A 23,124-nucleotide genomic window follows, 5' to 3' on the forward strand; every position below is an offset into this window, starting at 1 on the left:
GCCTCAGTGTCTCCTTTTTCAAAAAGAGGGCAGTATGTTCAGTGGACAGACACAGACAGCTGTCAGCCCTGCCACCGACCAGCTCCGTCACTTTGGACAGGCTGCTCTGTCCCTCTAGGTTTTATTTTCTTCACTCACAAAATAGGACCAACGCAGCTTGCCTCGTAAGTGTAAAGATTAAAAGAGATAATAGACATAAATCAACTCGGCTCCATAAATAATAGCTCTTCCTGTATGGTAGCAATAAAATGTGGCTGTGTAGCTGACCGTCTTGAGAGGGATTAAATCACTAGATGATTAAACACTTGAGGGACAGGTGTCCCCTCCTGCTCCCTGATTCATCCCTCCCTTAGCCTGGCAGCCATCCCTAAAGTGGAGGGTAATTGATTACAAACTGCCTAGACAGCCAGCTGACCACACGCCCAGCCCTGACCTGACTTGCCTGGGCTTCCGACCCGCAGCCGGGAGCTGCAGGTTGTGTTGCAAACCTGGGGGGTTGCTCCCCTCCAGAGGCACATCCAGCCTCCACCCTTGCCAGAGTGGCAGGTGAATCACAGGATTCCTGGAGAGCATTTGCTACCTGACTGGCGGCCCCAGGGACCCATGGAGCTGCTGCCTTCACTGACAGACCCAGGCTTGTCTGGAAAACGAGAATGCCCTGGAACCTCTCGGTCCAGGCAGCCTTCCCGAGTCCGCCGCCTCAGCCAGTGGCCGTGTCCAGTAGCCCACACCTCTGAGACCTGGTGGCATGTTCTGTGGCTCACCGACAGCCAGCCAGGTCCCTGACCAGCCAGCCTGCACCCACGTGCCCAGCGGCGCCCACCCCTGCCCCTCCAGCAGGCCACAAAGGCTTTCTTTGTGCACTCATTTGTAGACTCCATTCATCCGGCAGCCGAGAGTGATCTGGCCTCTCCCCTCTCCCCCGCCCTTCGTTTTTCTGCCCTGTCTCCCCCTTCCTTCGGTCTGGAGGGTGATTTGTCTGTGTTATGCGTTGTCCTGACAAACCCTTGCACATTAGCAGCTGAGATGTTGTTTGAAATGGGAAAATTGCTGGCAAACTGCTCCATTAGCCGTTCCCGTAACAAATACTCTGTTCCCCCGATGAAGATGAGATCACAGAGGCACGAATTAATACGACTGTCTCCCCCACTACGCAGCAGGGATTACTCTTCAAGATGGATCGGTGCATCCCAGCCAGGAGTGTGCATCCAGGAGACGGGACCTCCGCAGGAATCAGTCCCCTGTGTGGCTTCCTCCTGCTCCCCCTCCAGCCCTCCCCACACACCTTTTTTGTGTGTCTTCCCAGCGAAGGGTTTGGGGAGCATCCATGCCAAATGAGGAGGTGATGAAAAGGTCTGCATCTCAGAGACGAGGGAGATGGATGAGGGGGAGACGCTGAGCCCTCAGCCCGGGCTGGGCATCATTCATCACCTTGAATAGAGGGCCGGCCTCCCACTCCAGCCCCTTCCCCACCACACCTGTTCCTGGTGACAGGAAGCCATTTGAGAGATGAAAGGATCAAGAATGGAAGGGCTCGCTTGTTCCCCATGGCCCCCTTCTCTTCCGAGGAAGCTCTGGGCCCTGGGCCTGCAGCATCTCTCGACTTTGCAAAGTAATAGGACAGGAAGCATTTCAGGAGAGTCTGAAAGATGTTAAAACCGTAGACTCCAGCAGCAGCCCAGGGGAGTGAGTGGTCCGGTCGGGTCCCCTGGGGCCTCCAGGGTGTCAGGGAGCCAATTTGATGAATGTCAGGCTGAGAGCTAAAGATGTGAAGGCTTTTTCCCCGCCATATTAGAACAGCCAATGGAAACCCAGAAATAAATAGTAAGTCATTATGCTGTACACCCGAAACTAATGCAGCGTTGTATGTCAATTAGTCCTCAGAAAGAGAGAGAAGGGAGGGAGGGAGGGAGGGAGGGAGGGAGGGAGGGAGGAAGGAAGGAAGGAAGGAAGGAAGGAAGGAAGGAAGGAAGGAAGGAGGGGAGGGAGGGAGGAAGGGCCCAGAAGCAAAGTCACCCGTTGACATCCCTGCCTGCCCAGTAGCAGTGCGCATTTGAATCAGTGACATGCTTCCATGTAAGCGTTGCTGGCCGGTGCTCCCTATCTTTTCACTCTTCCTCCTCTTTATCCCCTTGACTTTGTCAGCACTCTGTCTGGTTCCTTCCTACAGCCTTTTCTGAAGGAGCTGGCTGTGTCCGAAGCCAGCTGACTAGAAGCAAGCGCCTAATCCTCAAGGAGAAGCCATCCCTGTCGCTTTCTCCAAGGGCAGGATGCTCCTTGCATCAGAACACGAGTGTGGCTTTTGCGCCGTGTTGGCCTGGCCCCCTTGACCCTGACTGTGTGCCACGTGATGGGAGAGTCCGTCCTGTCCTCAAGGCCCTCAGCCACCGCTGTCTGGTGGGAGGATGGTGGGTTCATTGACTCTTCTCCGCTCTGTTTCCCAGACGCCTGGAACAGAACTCCATCAAGTCCATCCCTGCCGGAGCCTTCAGCCAGTACAAGAAACTGAAGCGAATGTGAGTTTCCGCTGGGGAGGGGTGAGGTCTCGTGTTGTCCTTCTGGGTGACGACACATCCTGTGAAGTGGGCAGCCTGCATCACACATGTCCTGGACAGTTCAAGGTCAGACCTAGAGCGCACTCCTACAACTGGGAGGGAGCGTTCGGGGGCGTTGCATGCAGATGGTGAGGTGGAAGGGTGTTGGCACCCGTGCACCTGCGTGGACGGCCATGGGCCCCTCCAACTGGAGCAAAGGGGAGGGATCGGGGTGGGGGGGGAGTTCAGGTGACCCGAAAGCCTCAGGATCCCCTTTTCATCGTGCCCTGGCTCTGGAGATGTGGGCCTGAAGCAGGAGCTTCAGCAGAGACGTGACCGCAGGCCTGAGCCCTCATGGCACTGTCGCCAACACTGGCACAGCGCGCACACGCTCACCCAACGAACACTGGGCACACGCCCGCCATGGGGGGGCCGTGCTGGGGTCTGCCGGCAGCTCGGGGGCTGACAGGACGTCGCTGTCACGGAGCACACGCGTTTGCCCTGGGGACACAGGACGTCCCCCGGGGCAAGCCCTAGAAATCGCTCTGCTGGAAAGCGTGACGAGGGAAGAGGGCGGTGGCGGGTGGTCTTCAGGAGGGTGGGCCCCCGGAGGCCTCTCTGTGCGGGCGGCCCGAATGAAGGCAGTGAATCGTGACAAGCTCTGAGGGAAGCGCGCGTGAGAGGCCGAGGGCCGTGTGCATGCGCGTGTGCACTGGGGAGTGTGCACAGGGCAGAGTAAGGAGTGAACTGGCGTCGGAGAGAGGGAGGCAGGGCCCAGATCCCGAGCAAGCACCTCTCTTCTTTCTGAGTGTGACAGGACGGTTCCGACAGCAGTCCGACCCTCCGTGATGGTCCCCAGCACCCCCGTCACCACCATAAGCAACATCACTGCCACCACTACCGCCTCTTTGCACTGGTGACACTAGACCTGCCGTACCTTCCCTGCCACAGACTTCAGTAATGGCCTCAGCCGCCACCCTCCCCATCACGTGGCTGCTCTGTGAGCCCCCCAGACCCGGGCACTCTGAGGAAGGCTGGCGGGGCTCAGAAAGGGCCTCGTCCTGCGGCTGCCGGTGCTGGGACTCTGGGAGGGAGCTGCCCTGCGCTCTCCCAGGCTGAGCATCATTCCTCACAGCCCAGCGACGAGGAGGCTGCTTTCACTGTGCCCCTCGCCCTCTCTGGCCCGCGCAGAGCAGCAGGAGAAGGCCGGTAGGACCCCGCGGGCGCGGGTTTGTTGCTCCCTTCCACTGGGGGCCGATCCGTGCGGCTCCCTTGAGGAGGAGGCCGACTGGCAGAGAGGTTACGTGCCTGCCGACTCCTTTTATGCTAAAAATATCACCCGGGCGGAGCGGCAGCGTTCATAGGCTTCACCCTCAGATCTCAGGAAGCCAACTTCCCCTCTCCCTGGAAATGCAAACCAAACAAGATCTCCTCCTGGTACGATTCCAGACGTGGAAGCCGACACAATGAGGCTCCTCTTCCCTCCCTTGGCAGCGCTTCTGCTGGAGGAGCTGTATAAATATAGTCCTTAATATTTAACACCCCGGGCCATTCATCTCCTGGGCTCCCTGCCTCCCTGGCTCACTCCCCAGAGCCCACCCCCCAATTCATTTTTAAAGCCCAGCTTGATTATGCAGCCAGATAGTAATTTCAGTGAAAAATGGCAAGCTCAGTCACTGCCCCAACCTGTACCTCCTGCACGATTTCAGGCACCGCTCTAATTTTTCAGTGAAGTCCAGGTAATTGAGAGCCTGGCTCTGTGTCGCTGTCCTCTCCTGGTGGACTCGCCATGAGCTGTGCATTCAAAATTCATGAGACCTGCTCAGTCACGACCTGGACAGCGAGTCTCCGCTTTGACCACTTCTGGTGGCATTTATGACCATGCCCCGTTTTTCCCCAAGTGAGGGGTGGTGAGGAAGAGCGACCACTTAAATATTTTCCAACAACTGGAATTCCAGAAACCCCTGCCCGCGTGAGGGTGCTTGGGAGGATGAGGGTCCCTGGTGAGAGTGGATTATAAACCCCTGAATGTGAACTCCTCCTGGGTATAGTGACAAGTTTATTTCTATTATCTTTAAAAAAAAAAAAGGTTCCCCCTCCACCGTGAAAGAACCTTGCCCTTCTCTTATCTCCAATCATAAGACAAAGACAGAGAATTCTCCCTGAATGAATGCCTTTGTCCCCACCTATTTCTATTGGTCGGCTTCGTATAAAACTACGTCCCAGTAAAAACTAGTGTCCACGCAGAGAAGCCGTGTTTAGAAAGAGTCAGGTGCCTGGAGAGGACCCCGGCTTACGGGGTTGGGTCACTGGTCGCGCAGACGCCGCGGCACACCTGCGACGTTCAGCCAGGAGGGTGTGTCGAGGTCTTCACTCACACCGTCCCAGGCAGCGTGGCATGTCACAGGCTCCAGCAGGGCCGCGTCACTCGCTTTGATTTCCCCCTTGATCCTTGTTGGCACGGGAATTTGCCACTTCTGCCTTGAACAGTCTGCCGTGGCCACCCCTTCTCGGTCTTTCAGTCTGTATGTAAGTCCCGGGAGCCTGGACTGGGCCTGAGACTGATCAGATTCTAAAACACTGCAGCCTAAAGTGCCCCTCCGGACCCCTGCGTGAAAATACCTGGAAGTTTGTGGCATAGGCAGACTGATTTGTAGCAAATCGGGCTTTCCGCGGATGCACTTTAATGAACACTGGTGAAGTTTTGAGGTCGAGAAGCACTAGTTGAGAGTGGCCCGGATGCCCAGAGTCTGTTCCAGGGCCACCCTGATGGTCGGGAGGGCACCGGAAGTCTTCTCCAGTCTGCCTTCCTGTCCAGCATCCATCACAGGCAAGTGCAGGGCGGGCTCGAGAAGCTGGCTCTGCGCCTGCATAGCCGAGTCCCCTGTGACTCCAGGCTCCGCCCCTTGCAGGGCTTCAGTTTCCTCCCTGCACAGCTGAGAGTTGAGACGAAATGACTGCCAGGGTCAGTTCCTGGCTGGACTGTTACTTCTCCACTTTCCATTCCCCACCACCTCCAAAACCAGGAGACATCGCACCTTGCACCGTCGAGGGGTGGGACCTAGTCTAGGTGGGGACTGCGAACCAGGTGACCCTCCCAAGGCTAAGGCGGAGGGCTTCCCCACTGATCACAGAGCTTCCTCTGCACGCTGGACACTAAAGGACCTGGAAGGGACATCGGGGTCAGGAAAAAGCAGCCACAGCAATAAAACGGTTGCCCCCACCGGTCTGATCTGAACACATTGCCGTGTCTGCTGGCCCGAAAGGCCTAGCTAGGCGGCCCCGCTGACGGCCAGCGAGATTAGGGTAATCCGGGGCATTGGCTTGTTAAAACCCTTATACAAGAATGGCGCGCTGAAGAAAAGCCCAGGGTAAGCTGACGCGTTTGCAGCACAATCTGTGGATTTGTTAGAGGCAATCTCACCAGCTAAAAGGATCAGCTCGACAGCTGTGCCTAAGAAGCCGGACCCTGTGAAGCCTCTTTCCGTGAGCAGGCTTCGGGAGCAGGGAGGGCAGGGAGCGGAGGCCTAGGCAGGGGTGCTCACAGGCCCTTGGGAAGGCTGTCAGGAGGAGGAGAAAGAGGCCGCAGGGGTGCTTAAGAGGCTGGGGGTTTGGGGGGGTCTGGCCTCGCTGGGGACAACTGCTTAAGAATCTACTTAGCTGGGCTTTCCTCTCCATATTCCCTTGTCTCCTCCTTGTTGACCTGCCAAGACCCCCACCCCTCTTCTGCACAAAAGCGAAGGCCCAGTGATTTACTTTGTCAAAGAGAACAAACTGTGGAGGTTCCTTGTCACTGGAAATTGGAGCCTCCCCACTTGCAGAGGCAGGAGCCAGAGGCCATCTCTGAGCTAATGACTCTGAGAGAAAGGCTGGCCCCCAGGGAAGTGCCATGAGCAAGGCCGGTGCTCAGGGGCCACTGGGGTGCCGGCAGGGGGCAGCCTCCTGGCTCTAGGGAGGACCCCCGTGCCTCCCCAGCAGTGAGCCGGCCAGCAGCCCCCCCAGCAGCCCGCCTTCCTCTCACTCCCACTGTCCCTCAGCCTGATGCCACCGTCCTGGGCCTGCTCCTGTGCGAGGGGCACTGCCAGGGACAAATCCATGTCGCGAAGCCATCCCGTGAGAATCTCGTGTCCTGGACCAGGCACCGAGCCAGACAGAGCCTCACACCCCAGTCAGAACTTCTTGGCAGCTCAAGGAGGACAAGTCACCGAGGAGGTGAAGTGACTCAGGACACTGGGGCAGAAAAATAAGCGTTTGCTGAGGCAGGAGGTAGGCAAGGATGCTCAGAGGACCCCTGGCCGGCCGGCCGTGTTTGAGTGAGGTGTTCTGGCTTCATTTGTGCCATAATTGCAGGTAACGTGACCTCGACAAGCCCATCACTCAACTGGGCTCCTTTCTCGCCTACGGATGAGGGCTCACACGCGCAAAGGCGTGTGTCAAAGTCACGGTGCCGTGGGTGAGCGCTTCTGGAAAGCCAGGAAGAGTGACGCATGTGCAGTGCATTTCACCCCGGGCGGGCGGGTGAATCGAGTGCTTCTGAAGCCCCGTCTGTTGCACTGCGAATAAATAAGTCGGCTGACTGACTCTCACTACCTCGAGTACCTGAAACACTTGATCCACACCTAGGGTTGGCCACGCTGGACCTTTGAGCCGTGTCCTCAGACTCTTCCCGTTCATGTTTTTAGAGACATCAGCAAGAACCAGGTATCGGACATCGCCCCGGACGCCTTCCAGGGTCTGAGATCGCTCACGTCGCTGTAAGTGGGGTGCAGGGGCCCCGGGGACCGGGGCGGTGTGTCCGTGTGTTCCAGGAGGCGTTCACTGTCAAGGCTTCACACGCCCTTCCACACTTGTGGCGGCCCAGTTAGAGAAACAAATATTTCTTCAGGGGAAATTGATCTCAGGGAATATTTCTACAACGCACATGCATTATTTCTATTGATTAAGTACCCAGTAGCCTTCCCAGTTATTGGCTTTTAATTTGAATGCGTCTTCTGCTCCAACCACACTCACCCCTCCCAGCCCACAGGCCTCGGCTGGGCTCTCGAGGGAGAGGGGGAGAGAATTGTAACGTGTGCTGATGACCGTGGGCCCAGTTCCCCGGAAATGCGGCCTTGCCCAGGGAAGAACTCACGCTCTTCCCCTGACTTTCAGACTTTTTCTCCAAATCAGCCTATGGCCGCTGGTGGAGAAAGCTCAGCCCCACCCTGTGCGCCCCTCCTTTCTCTGATTCGCAAACCCTGGGGCAGCCCAGTGGGTGGAACCGCAGCCTTGCCTCTCAGAAACCCTCCGGGGCATGAAGGGATGGCACCTGGCGCTTGGTCCGGGCCCTATGCGTGGCTCACGGGGAGGCACTGGGGTCCGGGTGCCCTTCCTGCCTGACACCATTTCATGGTGGCGATGATCTCAGTGATTAGAGTAACTGGCAGCCCTTCCTGAGCACCAACCATGTACCAGGTGCTGCTGTTTTCTGCTCTCCGTGACCCACAGCACCGAGGCCACCCTCGTCACTCTGCCAGGTGACGAACGTGGGTGACCTCAGCTCCACAGAGACCAGGCCGTCGTTTTGTGTCTCATCCGTTTTAATCCTGGCTGCGTCTCTGGCATCAAACAGTGCCTGGCCCACCGTCATTGTACAAAAATCCTGGTGCATAAATAAATGTCATTTACCCAGAGTCCTCGCTAACAAGTGGGAACGTCAGGACGGGACCCAAGCAGCCTGACCCCGCAGTCCCCGGGCGCCATGCTCTGCTGCCTCTGGGAACGATGGGAAAAGTGAACAATAGGACAGGACAGCGGTCTCCTCGGTTGATACTGTTTATGTCACGGGGTGACCGGCCCCCCGGGCGAGACGAGGATGCGCAGAGGGAGGTGAGCTGTCCACTCTGCCTCTGCCTAATTTAACAAGCAGGCAGGTAGCAAGATACACGTCCTCCCCCACCCGGCCTCATCCCCCAAGAACCGGCTGAGGACGGGGAAGGCTCTTGATTCTGCTGTTGCTATTGCTTGCGGAGTAAATTAGTTTCGTTTATCGGAGGGAACATCTGGCTGGGATATCAGAGACAGGAGGGCGTGCGAGATTAGTGTCTGCTTGTTGTGCTGAAGATCACAGAGGAGAAGCAGGGCGGCCGTCGGCCACTCGGATCCTGCTCCTCCGCACCGTCCTGTCCCCCAGGGCTGGTCTCCCTCTGCTGGGACGCACACTGTGGTTCCCCAACACGAACCTGGAGCACCACTAGCCAATCCTGAGCTGTGTCGGGGCACTGTTTTCTCCCCGACAATGTACGCATTCCTCCACGCGGCGGATGCCTTGTGCGTGCTGAGTCCAGGGACCGAGAGTGTGGCAGTGACCAGGGCAGATGAGACCCTCGTCACGGAGCCCTGGACACGAACACAGTGCAAACTCAGCGGCAGCCCAGGTGAGGGCAGGGTCCTGTTCGCTCCTTCTCTCCACACTGACGATCGTGCTGGCCGCTGCGTGCGTTCTCGGCTCTGGGGACGCAGTCACCACTGAGCCACAAGATGTCACCACACGGCCTGTATTTGAGGGGCCGGTGGGGGCTGCCCAGACCACTCTAAACTAACTATAGAGGGTGGGGCAAAAGCAGGTTCACGGTTGTCCGTATGGAAAATAATCCAACCGTTCATAAATAATTATACAAGAATAAGCTGTTTTGCATACTCACAACTGTAAACCTAGTTTGGCCCCACCCCGTGCATAAGTGATACAATGTGATATGATGAACAATGAGAAAGAAAGAAAAACGGGGTGATGGGTATTGGGAAACCTTAGCCAAAATATTCAGGAGAAACTTCCCGGGGAAGAGGTGTTGGAGCTCCCCCCCGAAGGGTGTGAAGAGGGCAGCCAAGGAAGGACGGGGGGGGGCGGGGGGAAGCCAGGTGGGTCTACACCCAGATGCCACAAGGGGCAGCCGTGTCACCTGCTGGGGAGCAATTCGACCCCCTAGGCTGCTAGACGTCGCAACAGGTGCAAGGCCATGACGTGAGGGCCCCCTGCCCCGGAGCCCTGGCCCCCGGCGTCTGCCCATAGAACTCAGGACACCAGCTGAGGGGAGCAGACAGTGGCCTCACTACGTGGGGCAGTGGGAGCCAGCGCTCCCAGGCTTTAATATGAATTAGAAGTGTGTGCCTGAGCCATCATGCTGACTTTTATTTAGTCATTAATTTGTTGAAACGTTAAGGAAACACACCCACAGGCTGAGCCAGACGCTCACTCTTCACTCCCAGTGGCATCCAGAGAGCGGGGTTCGGCTTCTCCCTCCCGTTTAACAGCTCCTCCTCCTAACATTTTACCTCCTCAAACACACACAGCGGCCCCGAGGAGCGGTTGGGTATTGCATTCACTCGGTGTGCTGCAAGACCCAAAGGGAATTAAAAAAACACAAATAAACCCTGCTTAGCTAAGTTCCCTCCAACTCAGAGGAGGCTGGACCTAAGAGAGAGCAAAGTGTTTGCCATGGAAGAGACCGAGGAGAGGCCAGAGGGTCTTCGTGTCCATGCCGCACGGGCCAGCAGGACCCACGGGCCCTGGGCTGCCGGGGAAGACCCAGCAGGCTCCTTGCCCAAGCTTCCCACCTCACCAGAGACCAGCCCATGAGTGGGAGACCCAGGGAGTGGGAGGCAGGCCTGAGAGAGAGGTGGGTAAAGGACGTCCATCTAAGCTCCTCGCTTCCTGGAGCTCAGAGAAGGGCTGGCATGTAGAGGCTGCCACCCTGCCAAGGTCACAGTCCCTGTTCCTCATTTTTTCCCCCGAGAGCCGGTCCTTGACTCCGCAGTCTCCGAGCCATCCGGGTGGAACCCTGATAGCCCCATCGAGGTGGACGCTGAGAGGTCCCCGCTCAGGGATCCCAGGACATGAAACGTCCTGCCAGCTGTGCTCAGCCTGTTCATCACTCGCTGCAGACGAGGGGACACGGGGCCAGCCAGCTTCCCACACGTCTTACTTACTGCCGGGGTGTGAGTCACGCAGGGAGACACCACGGGGGACTGTTTCTTCCTGTCGTGGATCATTTATTGAGCTGGGCTGCCCAGGAGTGCCCAGACAGCCTGCCCCCTCCCGCCCCGGGGCACGTGCCTGCTGTGTCACTGGCGCAGGGAAGGGGTGAGGCGGACCAGTGAAGGGGTCACCTGGAGAGCCGGCCGCCCTGGAGCTGGCCGAGGCGATGGCCTCCTACGTGAGGGGTCCTCCCGGCCTGACATCGGTGGTGACTGCCGCCCTCTCCGGTCTTTTCCAGGGTGCTCTACGGGAACAAGATCACCGAGATTGCCAAGGGACTGTTCGACGGGCTGGTGTCCCTGCAGCTGCTGTGAGTACAAACTTGGTCACTGTCTGTATCCCTGGGACTGGGTGCAGACCCCCTTCCGCAGACTTTGAGCCATGCTGTGCAGAGGTCTTCTTTTCCCTTGGCGCACACCAAGGAGAAAAAATACCTGAGCGTCCGCCCCTTTCCACCATCACCTCCTTTGTTGGAAGGAGAGCCAGGGAGTTGGCAGGGGAGGCCGAGGTCAGCGTGAACAGGCCTAATGACCTAGCTCAGGAGCCTGGCCCAGGCGCGAGGCTGACCGCAGGCCTGGGGGCCGGAAGTTAAGCTTCGTTGAATCCTGTGGGGGGTGCTGGGAACTCACACACCAGCAGCCAGTACTGAAGCCAAAAGGGAACCGCTGACAGACACGTGACCTTGAGGAAGGGTGGGGGAGCGGCAAAACAATCGGAGGGGAGCACAATCCGTCACCCATGTGACTCCCTCTGGGAAATCGATGGCTGGGTGGGAAGTGTTTATTTAATTTAAAGGAAGATTTGTTGCCTTGAATTTTAAGCTCTGGGATTATTTATTGGCATTTATTTCATTCTGGTCATCTGAGCTTAAATGTTTGAAGAAGATAATTGAACTCTGATGTGGAGGGGCACTTACAGGCGTTGAGCTCATCCCATACTTTAAGATGTTATGACGGGGGAGAATTATCTCATGTGTGCGCATAGGTAGCTGTGGCATCCACACGCATGTTCTGGGGGTGTGGGGACACGTGTGTGTGCACGCACACGTCCACCTTTGCTCTGGGTCGGCATCATGACTGGTACTGGTGTTAGGGACTGTGAGGGTCCTGGGAGGCACGGAGAAGTTGGCGCAGAGCTCAGGGGGCCCCAGCCCCGGGAATAGCACAGGATGTGAGCTCAGGGGTGAGCCTCCGAGTTCAGATGAGTGTGTGTGTGTGCACACGTGTGTGCATGTGTATGTGGCTTTCTAAAATCACCTCCAAGCCATAGGCAGCAAGGAAAGGGAAGGGGGCTCCCTGCCCCCACACAGTTAAGCGCAGCTGCGGTTCGAGGCTGCAGACCAGGGAGCCACGCTGGGCCTCCCGGTGAGGGAGAGAGGCCAGGAGCCAGGGCGGAGAGAGGAAGGTAGGAAGGCTCTGCACCACGGAGGAAGCGAGACTTTTCCTCCCACCCCTCTCCTCACCTCTCCTCCCTCCCCTGCCCATGGCCTTTGAGGCTCAGCCTGGACAGTCTCTGCTCGGACAGTACGGTAACAGGAATCATGTCGCCATGAGGTGGCCAGCGAGTCTCCAGGTACATCCGTCAGAACAGTGTCAGGCTTGTTTCAGAGAAAATGAGGTCGGGAGGAAGGAGACGCTGCCCTCGTCTCTGCGTCTCCCTCCCTCTGTGTCCGCGCCTGTCTCCCACTGCGTGGCTGCGTGGGACTGTCCCATTCAGGGGTCCCAGCCCTCCGCGGGTTCGCTGGCAGGACTCGCCAGGGCTCTGCCGGGGCCGCTGCTTCGCAGATGGTGTACTTTGCTCGTGGCAAAGAAACTGCAAGTTACAACTGCCACCATAAGGCCGGTTAACCTTGGCTATGCATCCCTGGGAAGAAGTGTAACAATGGCATCTGCCTTGAGGTGGGTTTGGGGGTGTCGCGGGCCCCAGGGCTGGGGTGAGTAGCCCCTTACAGTCTGTGGGTTTGGCGTGAGGAGAAACATGCCCCTGTGCTCAGGAAAGAGGAACGAAGTGTGCATCCCCGTGCCTGGCACTGTGTGCTGTGCGTAGCGGAGAATCGGGAAACGCGCAGTTTTCACAAAAGGAACCGGGTCCCCGCCTGGAGCTGATGGCAGTCAGGAGGGGACAGACTCGCAGGACTTTGCACGGGCCCAGGAGGTGCCTCCAGCGACCCCTCATTTTAGGCCGATGGACTGAGGAGCTGAGACAAAAGTGAGGCTCCTCTCACCCCCACCCTCCCCAAGACCAAGGATTGACAGGACTCAGGCTGTTTCCAGAAAGAACCAGCAAGTGTGACCGCCACTGGGACGTGACCCTGTGTGGAGCAGTGGGAAGGCAGGTCCCGATTAGATCTGATTTCGCGTTCAGCCCGCCGTAGATTGGATTTCTCCTCGTTAGACCTGGAGGCATTCTGATAAGAAGGCTCCGCTCAGAAGACCCTGCCAGTCCGGGCCGTTTCCTGTCCTTTGACATCAAGGCTTTTTGTGAGAGATTTGGGGGGGGTTTCTCTCTCCGTCTCTCAAATTATTGGCGCTTCACAACGCCATGCGGTCTTCCCCGCACGTGGTGAACTTGGGTAGTTCCCCTCCGGCACCTGTCACAAGGCTGCCGCTAACAAAGTGGTCAGCCGTCCTGCCTGCCCTCCCTCCCCATTTCTCTCCGTGTCTCAGGCCTCCCACCCAACCTCCTCACAGCCCCCCTGAGTCACTTTCAAAATGCTGCCGTGTCTCCTTGCGTGTCACCCCAAACAGCTCCATTCCTGCAGACACCCATTGTATGGACTCGCATTCGTTACTTCTTAGTAGCAACTCTTACTACCTCTAGGGATGCAAGGTCGTCTGCCTGCTTCAAGCAGGAGGCCGGGAGGCAAGTCAGGTGCCCATCTGAACAAGAAGCGTGCTCTGAGACTCCCTCCCAAAGTGGAGGGAGTCACCTCAGAATCCGAGGTCGGGACAGGACAGGCCACCGGCACGTGCTCCCAGCTTCGAGGACCAGAGCCGTGGATGACCAGAGAAGGGGCTTATCCTCTCCTCTCCATCCCCATCCGTCCCTCCTCACCAGCAGCAAGACGGGCACTCTTGCTCCTCCCCATCGGTTCCTGGGACTTCCATGCAGTTAGAGACCCTGGGTGCCCAGCCAGCCAGAGCGCCCCCGGGGCCCCTCACCTTGCCGCTCAGAGGTCAGCCCCTCCTCAAGCCGCAAGAGGTCACTTCCTCCTCTGATGGGCAGCTCGGGCCACACTGTTCCAGCCGCCCTGGGGAAAAGAGCATTCGCCTAGGCTCATGGATTGCATGGCGTGCATAGGACAGCCCGAGTGGACAGAGAGCCACCTGAGGTGGAAACTCACGTACCTGCGGCGGCATTCGATGCCAGGCCGGCCCCAGGAGGTCTTACACCAAACCAGGCTGCCGTGGGACGGGAATAAGACAAGCCAGGCACCTGTTCTCTGACTTTCTTGGAAGGCACACAGGACCGTTCAGGATCTTGGAGTTTGCCAAACAGCGTGCCAGTTACCAGGCAGAGAGCAAAGCGCCACTCCCGCCGCTCACTTTCCCGCGCCAGCTGTTTCACTAGTCTCACTGCGGCTGCGGCTACAGAATGCAGCCGGCACTCACCGAAGACCGAATAAGCTCCAGAACGCGTGCTAAGGAATTTCATTCCGCTCGTCCCATCTCAGTTTTACAGCAATGCTAAAAGGGAGATACTGCTGAAGGCCCACTTTACAGACGGGGAAGCTGAGGCACTAAAGGGGTAAGCAGCTTGGCCATTTTCGCTCAGCCTGGAAGTGACCAAACGCTGGACCCAGGCGGACTGACCTTGGAGTCTGCGCCAGACACTTCAGCTTTGAGCCCAGGCCCAGGCACATCTGCAGAATGACCTCTGCGTTGCACGGCATGAGAGACGCTGACCTAAGCCAGCCCCTTGGGGGGCCCGCATGTCCCTGGGCCTTCCTCTCAGTCACTGCCATCCCCCCACTGACACTTGCGCTGAGCAACGGCAGTCAGGGAGCCGCATGGTTCTCTGAACTGGGAGAGAGGAGGAGAATTCTCCCCAGCAGTGGGTAGAGACCTGCTGTCCGACTCATCCCCGAGGGCGGCATCCTTCCCTCTCCTGTGCACCTGGAGCTTCCGAGGGAAAGGCCCTGGGGAGGCTGGTTCTGGAATCACTCCATTCTGGCTCTTCTTGTGAAGGGCTGACTCCTCCTGCAGGGCTTAGTGGTGACCAGGGAGCAGTCTGATGGGCAGGTGACCCCCTACATGCTGTGGAATGGAGGGAACAGGCCAGTCACACTAGCTGAGGCCGCTGGATCTCCGAGAGCAGACGAGGCCTGGATGTCCGAGTGAGCTCGTTGCCTTAGGGAAAGCCGGGCTGCTTGCCCCCTGCTCCTAGGGCTTTCCCATGTCTGTGCAGTCGGACAAGGCCTCGTGTTACGGGCCGGCCACCCAATGGCACGGCTGCATTTACAGTTTCCCTGGCATCGGGCATCACCATGACAACCCACAACCCGTGACCAGCACTGCAGTCGTTACCAGGAGAGACGTGAGCAGTGACCTTGCCCCCAGGTGGGACTGGGAGGGCTCCTCCCGCGGCCTCCAGGGAGTGTGTAGCCTGACGGGGCCCAAGGACCCATTCTCACGCCCGAGAGGGGTCTGGGCAGGGTCCGCAGTCCTAGTCTCAAGGCAGCTGGGACCCCGGGTTCCCCGCATGTCCGGCCGCAGGGAGCTGCCGAAGGTCAAAATAAACCTGCACATTTTACAGGGAAGGATGAGAGCACGTTTGTCCTAACACAAGAGAGTGGTTTTTATCACAATTAATAGAGAAATTCAGCATGGCAGAGGGCTACCTCTAAAGAGAAAAAATTTTTAAAGAGGAAGACACATTAATGAGGGAGATTTGACTCTATTCCCTGTAGCTTATTCAGGGGTCTGGGGCAGCCCCTAACTGGTGTCCTTCTTAACAGTTTATGCCAGTGCATAACAGTGCTAAATACTGCCGGGGATACACAGAGAACTTTTTTAAAACAATAAAGAGTGTTTAGAACCCATTTTTAGAAATACGCCCCTACAGAAGGAGCCAGACAAAGGGTTATGCCCTGCGGTGGTTGGTGCGGTCCTTCCTCCCGTGTGTCTGCACCCCAGCGCTTATGAGACAGAAAGCGGCCCCCCAGCCTTGTATCAGGAACAGGGGCTCCATGGGGCCTGTTCGGCAGGAGCCTGGGCCCTCCCTTCCGTCCCGTGGTCTCTGCTGGAAGGGCTTCACTTATGTCCAGGAGGGGATATGCGCTCTTTCTCAGCGCCCGTTTTCGGAGAAGACCTTGTCCTGCGGACTCTGGAATATTGCTTTCGGCATTTCCAGACAAATGCCGCATCTGCGGGAGGAGGAAGACCACTGTCTCCCACAGCCCCCGCAGGCAGGTGTGGAGAATACAAATGCCATCGAGGTGATATCTCTGGGCCACTGAACCAACATGTGTATCGCTGGAGTGGCCAAGGTGACTTGGATGCAGTCTATCATTAAACCTGACTCCAAATGTTTGCGTTTTCCCGGCCTTGCAGCCAAGGCCTGTTGAGCTGCAGGGAGTCATCACAGAAGAAGGTCTGGCCCAGGGCAGTAGCTGAAAACGGGCCCGGAGTGGTCTTCTGCCCGCTGGCCTCTTTGGAGACTGGATGTGGTGGGTGCTTTTCACTGATCCAGGTGGACCTCACTTCCCTCCTGGGGCCTGATTCCCCGCCCCTCCCTGCACTGTTACCTAGTCCCTGAATGAATGAAGCTGCAAGCCAGGACAGGTGATCAGAGCTCCAGAGACCTTTCTGGCCAGGCCGGGTCCAGCCCCCCCAGCAGGAGGACTTGAGCCACAGAGCCCTCTGTGGCCCAGACGTGGGGTATCTCCACTGCCACCCCGTCTCCAGCCCTGTGATCCCCGGTGGCTCCCGCTTCCTGCCCAGCTTTTCCTGAGGCAGCAGCTCCTGGAAAGGATGATCTCAGCAGCACCCCGTGTCGGCTGGCCGATGGGCTGAGTGCTAATACCTCTTGACACGGAACATATGTGGAGGCCAAGAGTGCTCCGGGAAGCGGGTGGGGCGTGCCGCGCAGAGCTCCCCCTCGGAGGTAAATTTAGAAGGGGACCTGCCTGCCTGCGCTCCTGATGTCAGAGGTGCGGCTCACCTCCATTTCCTCTGACGGGCGGGTGGCTCTTTTGGTTTTGTTTTACTAGGGAGTCATTACTGAGTTAGTGGGCCAGGCTACAGGGTGAAGCCCCGCCCCTCCCGCAAGCTGTGGGTGCCCCCGCCTCATGGTCCTTGAGTGAGTGTGGGCCAAGCCTCAGGGTGACGTAGTGAGCAGAGTGGAGTCTGTGAACTAAGGTGGCATGGACCCAACTCTCTGCCTGCCATTTACGAACGGCTGGATTTGGGGCAAAGGGACTCAATGCTTCTGAGTCTCAGAGATGTCACCTGTCAGATGGAGGTGACACTCACTTCACAGGGCTGTGGGGAGATTCCAGGAGTTAATATTCCTAAGCCACACGTGGAGCTTATTTTACATGTTAGGTCATGTGACCCCAGCTGTCCACCTGCTCGGCTCACCTCAGCCCCTCCCTTGCCTTTGGTTTAAATGACCTCTGAGGTTCCTTTGGGTGGTGGCTCTGGGAGCAGGTGTCCCCAAAACAAGGTTGGATTTGCTTCTGGGGACGTCCGTAGGAACACGCCACGCCTCCAACCCCTGACCCGCTGCATCCGGCAGTGAGGTGTTGCCGGCGTCCGTGATCTGAGCGTGCACAGCATGCAGCCTCTTGAATGAGGAAGCGGGAGCCTCCCGTGTCACAGGAGGGGTGCTGTCATCTCTGTGTCACCGCTGTCCCTGGCCTGCCCGGAGGAGACCGAGGACTCAGGGGGAGCGGGGTGCAGAGACAAGCACACCGCCCCTCGAGGCAGCGCGCGGTGACCCCTGAGGGCTGGAGCCCGCCCTGTGCAAGCCACTTGGTGAGGGACCGCCACAGCGTGCCTGCGGTTTGGTGAGCAGCCCGTCACCTTGGTGACGAGTCCTTCCTAAGCGTCAGCAGGGCTCCTGATGTCTCTACGCACCGAGACAAACAGAGCCTTCTAGACCCACCCAGACCAACCTCCAGCCACCTGCGGGGTGCCCAGGTGCATTCCAAAGGTAGCAAAAAACAGCCACCTCCCAGAGAGGAACACCTCCATCTGTCAGACGAGGAGAAGAGAACGCGGGTTGTATGTCATGGATAAGAGACGAGTGTCGAGTCAAGCAGGCTCGCTTCCTGCTGGGTGACCTCTGTCGTGTCCATCACCATGCTGACCAGGGCTGCACCCAGGCTGTGGTCCCAAGAGGTGAATTATCACCATGGGTTCACACAGCCGCCCCTCCGGCGGGGACTAACCGCGGGCGGGTCAAGAAGGAGGGAGTCAGTCCCTGCAGGGCCGGGGCGGAGGCCTGGGTTCGGAGTTCCCTGTGGAACCCTGGACCCCCTCTCAGTAGCTGTTTGCTCTCTCTTTGCCCCACGACTGGGTGTTTCTTAAATCCCCCACCTCTCGTCCACGTACCAGGCGGCTCAGAGATCCATTCACAGAAGCCAGGCTGGGTGGAGGCGCCGCCAGCCTTCCTCCCAAAGGAGCAAGGACCGGGGACAGACTGTTAGACCTGGCCGGTGGTGCCTGGGGTCCGGGAGGATGTCCTTGCTCCTCCATCTGGATAAGCAGCTTAATGTGTCTGTCTCCCCTGCACCTCTGCGCCTGGCCTTTGGGGGACCAAGCGTCCTGGGAGGGCCAAGGGACCCGAGCCATGCCCTTTGAGTTCCCCCGAGCCCCCACTCCCTGCGGGCTGCCCCTCATGCTGTCTTTGCAGAGTGAACTCCGTCAGCCTGGGGGGGAGGTTGCTGCCCTATCGGGGTGTCCAACCTGAGGCCCACGGGCCACGTGCAGGCCAGGACGGCTGCGAGTGCGGCCCCACACAAAATCGTACATTCACTTAAAGCATTATGAGATTTTTTTGTGTGATTACACATTGAAATGTATTTAACATGTGGCCCAGAGACACCCTAAGGTTGGACACCCTGCATGACATCTTTGTGATAACATCCATGCTGAGAGAGCTAGAAGCAATAGGGAACAGGAAGGCATCTGGATCAGAGAAAGGAGTCCGGGTAGTTTGGAGGGTGGGGAGGGTTGGCAGAGCGGGGTGCAGTTTGGACACCCTTTCAAGACAGGTCAGCCTCGCCACTCCTGTCTCCCCAAGGCCAGCCTCAGCCAGTGTCTCGCCAGAACAAGATCCCAGAACCAGATCCTGCGGTTGGGCTTACAAATATTCATTGGGATCTCAAATCTAAAGGCCAGGCATGCAATAGGGAGTAGTGAGGACTGTGGCAAACAGAGAGCACAGGCCCCATCTGCCTCCAGTGGACCCAGTGTTTCTAGAGCTTCAGGAATGTTTTTTAAGAGAAAATATAAAGCTGATCTCTGTGTGTGTGTGTGTGTGTGTGTGTGTGTGCGCGCACATGCAGGAGTCCCAAATTTCCCAATTTATTAAACACTGGAAGACTAGATGAACATATGTACATGTGAGATGTTGCAGTGTATTGTAGGGAGGGTCCTAGCCTCGGGCCATCAGACCCACACCTCTGACCTGGCGTCTGTACTAAATGGCTCAACATTCCTAGTCTAGATGCTGCCCTCAGAAGACCCTAAATACCCAGGTTTGCAACGAGTCATTCACTGTGTGCTTTTTTTTTTAATTAAAAAACAAGCCAAAAATGTGTGTGTGTGTGTGTGTGTGTGTGTGTGTGTGTGTGTGTGTGTGTGTGAGAGAGAGAGAGAGAGAGAGAGGGGGGCTCATTCATTCCTAACTCTCGGATGCTTGGCTCTGTGCATCCACTAGCTTTTCTCCCTGTTTCTCTGCTCCAGAGCATCCTCAGGATGCCCAAGGCGGAGTGGCCATGACCACAGTGTGATCTACAAAGCACAGGAACTCCTCGGGGGAGGAGCTACAACGGGGACAGACAGGCGTATGGGAGGGGTGGGTGAGGCATTCACACAGAAGACACTGAACCCCCTAGAGACCTGAATGACCGGGGCACGCCCCCGGTAATGCGTGAGACCTCAGACAAGCCAGCCCACCTCTCAGCCTCAGTTTCCTCGCCTGTCACTTGTGAGGCTGGCTCTGCCCACCTGCCCAGCTTATTGCGAGAGAAATAGGCTGTCGGCGAGGTGCTCTGGGGAACACGTGACGTGTTCCAGCCATGTGAGCTTTGCTCCGCTGCAAGGCAGGAGGACATCTGTGTAAACCCCTGGGACCCTGCCCATTATTAGCCAGATTAAACAGGCAGTTCTTCTTCCACTTGTCACTGCCGCAGCTGCCTGCCTGCGCTCGGCCTGCAGCAAGGACAGGTGCGCGCCTGACTCAGCTGCAGCGGGCAGCCCCTCCGCTCCCCACGAGGGTCCCCCCGGACCCTGGCATCAAGAGCCTCCAGGGACAAGGCAGTCTGTTACAACCCTCGGAGGGGTCATCCCCGATGAGGGAAGCTCTGAGCCAGCCTTGGAAATGGGAATTTTAGAAATTCAACACTTAGCTGGTTAGATTAGTTCCCCCTCCCCCACTTCCACTGAAGAGGGAGTGAAAACTGATTTTAAGCCCATTTCAAGGGCACCGCAAGTCAGTCTAGGGAAATTTGCTTGACTTTCCAGCTCCATTCTGGAAAGCTCTCCTGTAACCCTCACAACGTCATCCGTGCTGGACCAGAGTGTCGCCCGAAAGGCTCGTTTCTATGATGCCAGAGAGAGACGACGTATCTGCATGCACACACAAGCCTGGTCTCGGACGCGTGTTTTCAGGCAGCATGGCCTAGCCCGCTCATCGGAGTCCAGTGGAATAAGGGATCTAAAAGAACGCAGAGGACTTTCTGAATCAAAATTGTCTTTAGTCAGTCAACTAAAGCTTGCAAACAGTTGTGCCAAATGATGGGGTTTTTTGTTTTGGGGCTTTTTTTTGGCGGGGGGGGGGGGGGCGGATCCTGGAATCTCTGCGTTCTAAAGTAGAAAGCAAAGCACATGGGTGCCACTTCCAGGCTTCTTCCAGAGCACGGGTTCGAGGGAAGGCTGCAGGTGACAGCAATGTGAGGCACGGCATCCATGGAGCCAGGCAGGACACGTTCTGAGTTTCTGTGGCCCCAGGAACGCCAGTCCACCTCCCTCTCTGGGCAGCAGCAGAGCCTCCGGGCAGTGTGAAGGGCACCTGCTCCCTGCAGGCACAGCCCTGGGCCCTCGGCTAATGGCCAGGGCTAGTGAGTCACCGGCCTCTCTTGTGTTTGCAGCCTCCTCAATGCCAACAAGATCAACTGCCTGCGTGTGAACACGTTCCAGGACCTGCAGAACCTCAACCTGCTCTCCCTCTATGACAACAAGCTGCAGACCATCAGCAAGGGGCTCTTTGCCCCTCTGCAGTCCATCCAGACACTGTGAGTATGCCCAGGCAGCAGGGGCCCCCAAACAAGGAGAACACCCCAGTGAGGGTGCCGTGGGCACATCCTGGAGGGTTTCGGAGCCAGCAGGGGACGAGCGCCAGTACCAGCTCCCATGCGCTGAGCCCGGACCTACCCAGGATGCGAGCCTCTAGGTCTCCCAACAGCCCCGTGAGGCTAACAACCCTTTGAGGTGTAGGCACTGTTACGACCTCCAGGTTCTGCGTGAGGAAACCAAGGCACGGAGAGGTTAGCTACCTCACTCAACGTTGTGCAGCTAGTGAGAATCAGGATTGGAATCCAGGCAGAGTTGCTGCTCAGCTGCTGTACTTGGAACAGGCTCTGTGCCTGCAGACAGCCCACTGCGACCGCCCCTCCCCCACCGCCACCCTCTGATCCACGCCCCCGGGAGTATCGCACCTCCCTCCTCAGGGAGCTCCTCCTCAGTCCCGAGCACTGCGGACCAGGTAGCTGCCCACTGAGTGCAGATCTCAGGCCTCATCTCTGGGGGCTCCAGGCCCAGGCTGAGACTCTAACCCAAGCCCATGGCCTGTCTGTGAGCCTGGGGGGCTCCTGGAGACTCTCTGAGTCACCTGGCACTTCCTGGCCCCATAGTAGCCAAAGACAGGACCAATAAAGAAGTAGAACAGCTGCTACCGATTGGCCCCCTACCACGAGCCGGGTATTGTGTGCGGCTTTGCAGTTTCCTTACTGAGCCAAGGAAAGCGAAACCCACAGGCTGCTCTCATGACGCTAAGGATCATAACAGCGGTCCCGCTACTATATATGGAACACCCACCACGTGCCAGTCGCCCGCCAGCTGCTTCATGCGCCTGGCGTGACTGAGCTCGTAGAAATAAGACACAGTCTTCTCCGAGCATGAACCCCAGGACTGCAGCTCGCTCTGCCCATCAGAATTGGTGTGGGTGAAAGCCAAGGGGGTCCGTGGCGGGTCCTGCCCTGAGTGGGAAGAGGCTGTGTGCCCAGGGCGCAGCCAGCTGCACCTGTGACTGTCCTTGGCCGACTGCAGGCCTCAGGTCCCTCTCTGGTTCTGTCTGAAAGCAACCCCCATGCCTCCCATACCTCCCGGGGTGACGAGGGAGGGATCCAGGCCCCAGTGGCCAGCCCCCAGCCCCCAGCCCCAGGCAGGGCACCACGGGTCCCTCCTGATTGCCTCCCCTCCCTCTCTCAGCCACTTAGCCCAAAACCCGTTCGTGTGCGACTGCCACTTGAAGTGGCTGGCCGACTACCTCCAGGACAACCCCATCGAGACCAGCGGGGCCCGCTGCAGCAGCCCGCGCCGGCTGGCCAACAAGCGCATCAGCCAGGTCAAGAGCAAGAAGTTCCGCTGCTCAGGTAATCAGGTTACAGGGCCGGGCCCCGCTTCCCTGCTCTGAGCGCAGCAGCCCCGGAGCGGCCAGTAATCCAATCTGGAGGACAGCGTGCGCTGCGGCGGCTCCTGGGGAGCATCTCCGCAAATTAAATTGGGGGAATCCAGTTAGTCCTGCAGAAAACCAATTACCTCATGGATTTAAAATAAAACATGCACACACACACACACACACAGAGTAAAATCCCGGGGTTGGGGGATGCGTGATTTTCTCCTCATGGGGAGGAGAGACAGACCCCAGGCGGCAGCCTCTCTCCAGGCTAGAGGTTGGGGCAAGCTTTGTACGCATTTTTTGTTGTGTTTTAGTTTCTAAAGCATGCCGCCCCCCCCCCCAGTGGCAGGTAGAGAACTATTCCACAGGCCAGGCTGTAGGCGGTGTGCCATCTTGGGGGCGTCTAAGGCCACCTCGGTACAGCCTCTCAACCAGGGTGCGTCACAGGCTTCACGGACGTCTTCTCCAGCCATCTCCTTGACCCCAGGCTGGTACATTGTGGTCAGTAGAGAGGAGAGCAAAGAGTTGCACTCTCCGGTTCCCACGCTCTCTCTGCAGCCTCGCTCCACACCGTTCCCCGGGAAAAACACCTGGGCTGAATGGCAGGGGATTCTCAGCCCTTCTTGGAAACACGCGTCACTCTCCTTGACCCAATAGCTAGGTGAACAGGCAGTTAAAAATGACTGTCATTCGTGTCATTGGCTCCCAGAAAAAACCACCCAGCTGCAT

General features: G+C 57.8%; 1 protein-coding gene across 1 annotated transcript in view; it reads left to right on the plus strand.

The window, feature by feature from the left end:
- The window catches only part of SLIT3 (slit guidance ligand 3), a 513,545-nt gene that overhangs the window by 425,794 nt on the left and 64,627 nt on the right, over nucleotides 1-23,124 (plus strand). The window contains exons 10-14 of the mRNA XM_037127916.2: nucleotides 2,445-2,516; nucleotides 7,217-7,288; nucleotides 10,787-10,858; nucleotides 20,867-21,010; nucleotides 22,206-22,369. Of these exons, the coding sequence (XP_036983811.2) occupies nucleotides 2,445-2,516; nucleotides 7,217-7,288; nucleotides 10,787-10,858; nucleotides 20,867-21,010; nucleotides 22,206-22,369 (524 nt within the window). The remainder of the gene's footprint in view (nucleotides 1-2,444; nucleotides 2,517-7,216; nucleotides 7,289-10,786; nucleotides 10,859-20,866; nucleotides 21,011-22,205; nucleotides 22,370-23,124) is intronic.

The sequence above is a fragment of the Artibeus jamaicensis genome, unplaced genomic scaffold (genome assembly GCF_021234435.1).
Source record: "Artibeus jamaicensis isolate MK-2021 breed Jamaican fruit bat unplaced genomic scaffold, CSHL_Jam_final scaffold_3151, whole genome shotgun sequence".
Lineage (NCBI taxonomy): Eukaryota > Metazoa > Chordata > Mammalia > Chiroptera > Phyllostomidae > Artibeus > Artibeus jamaicensis.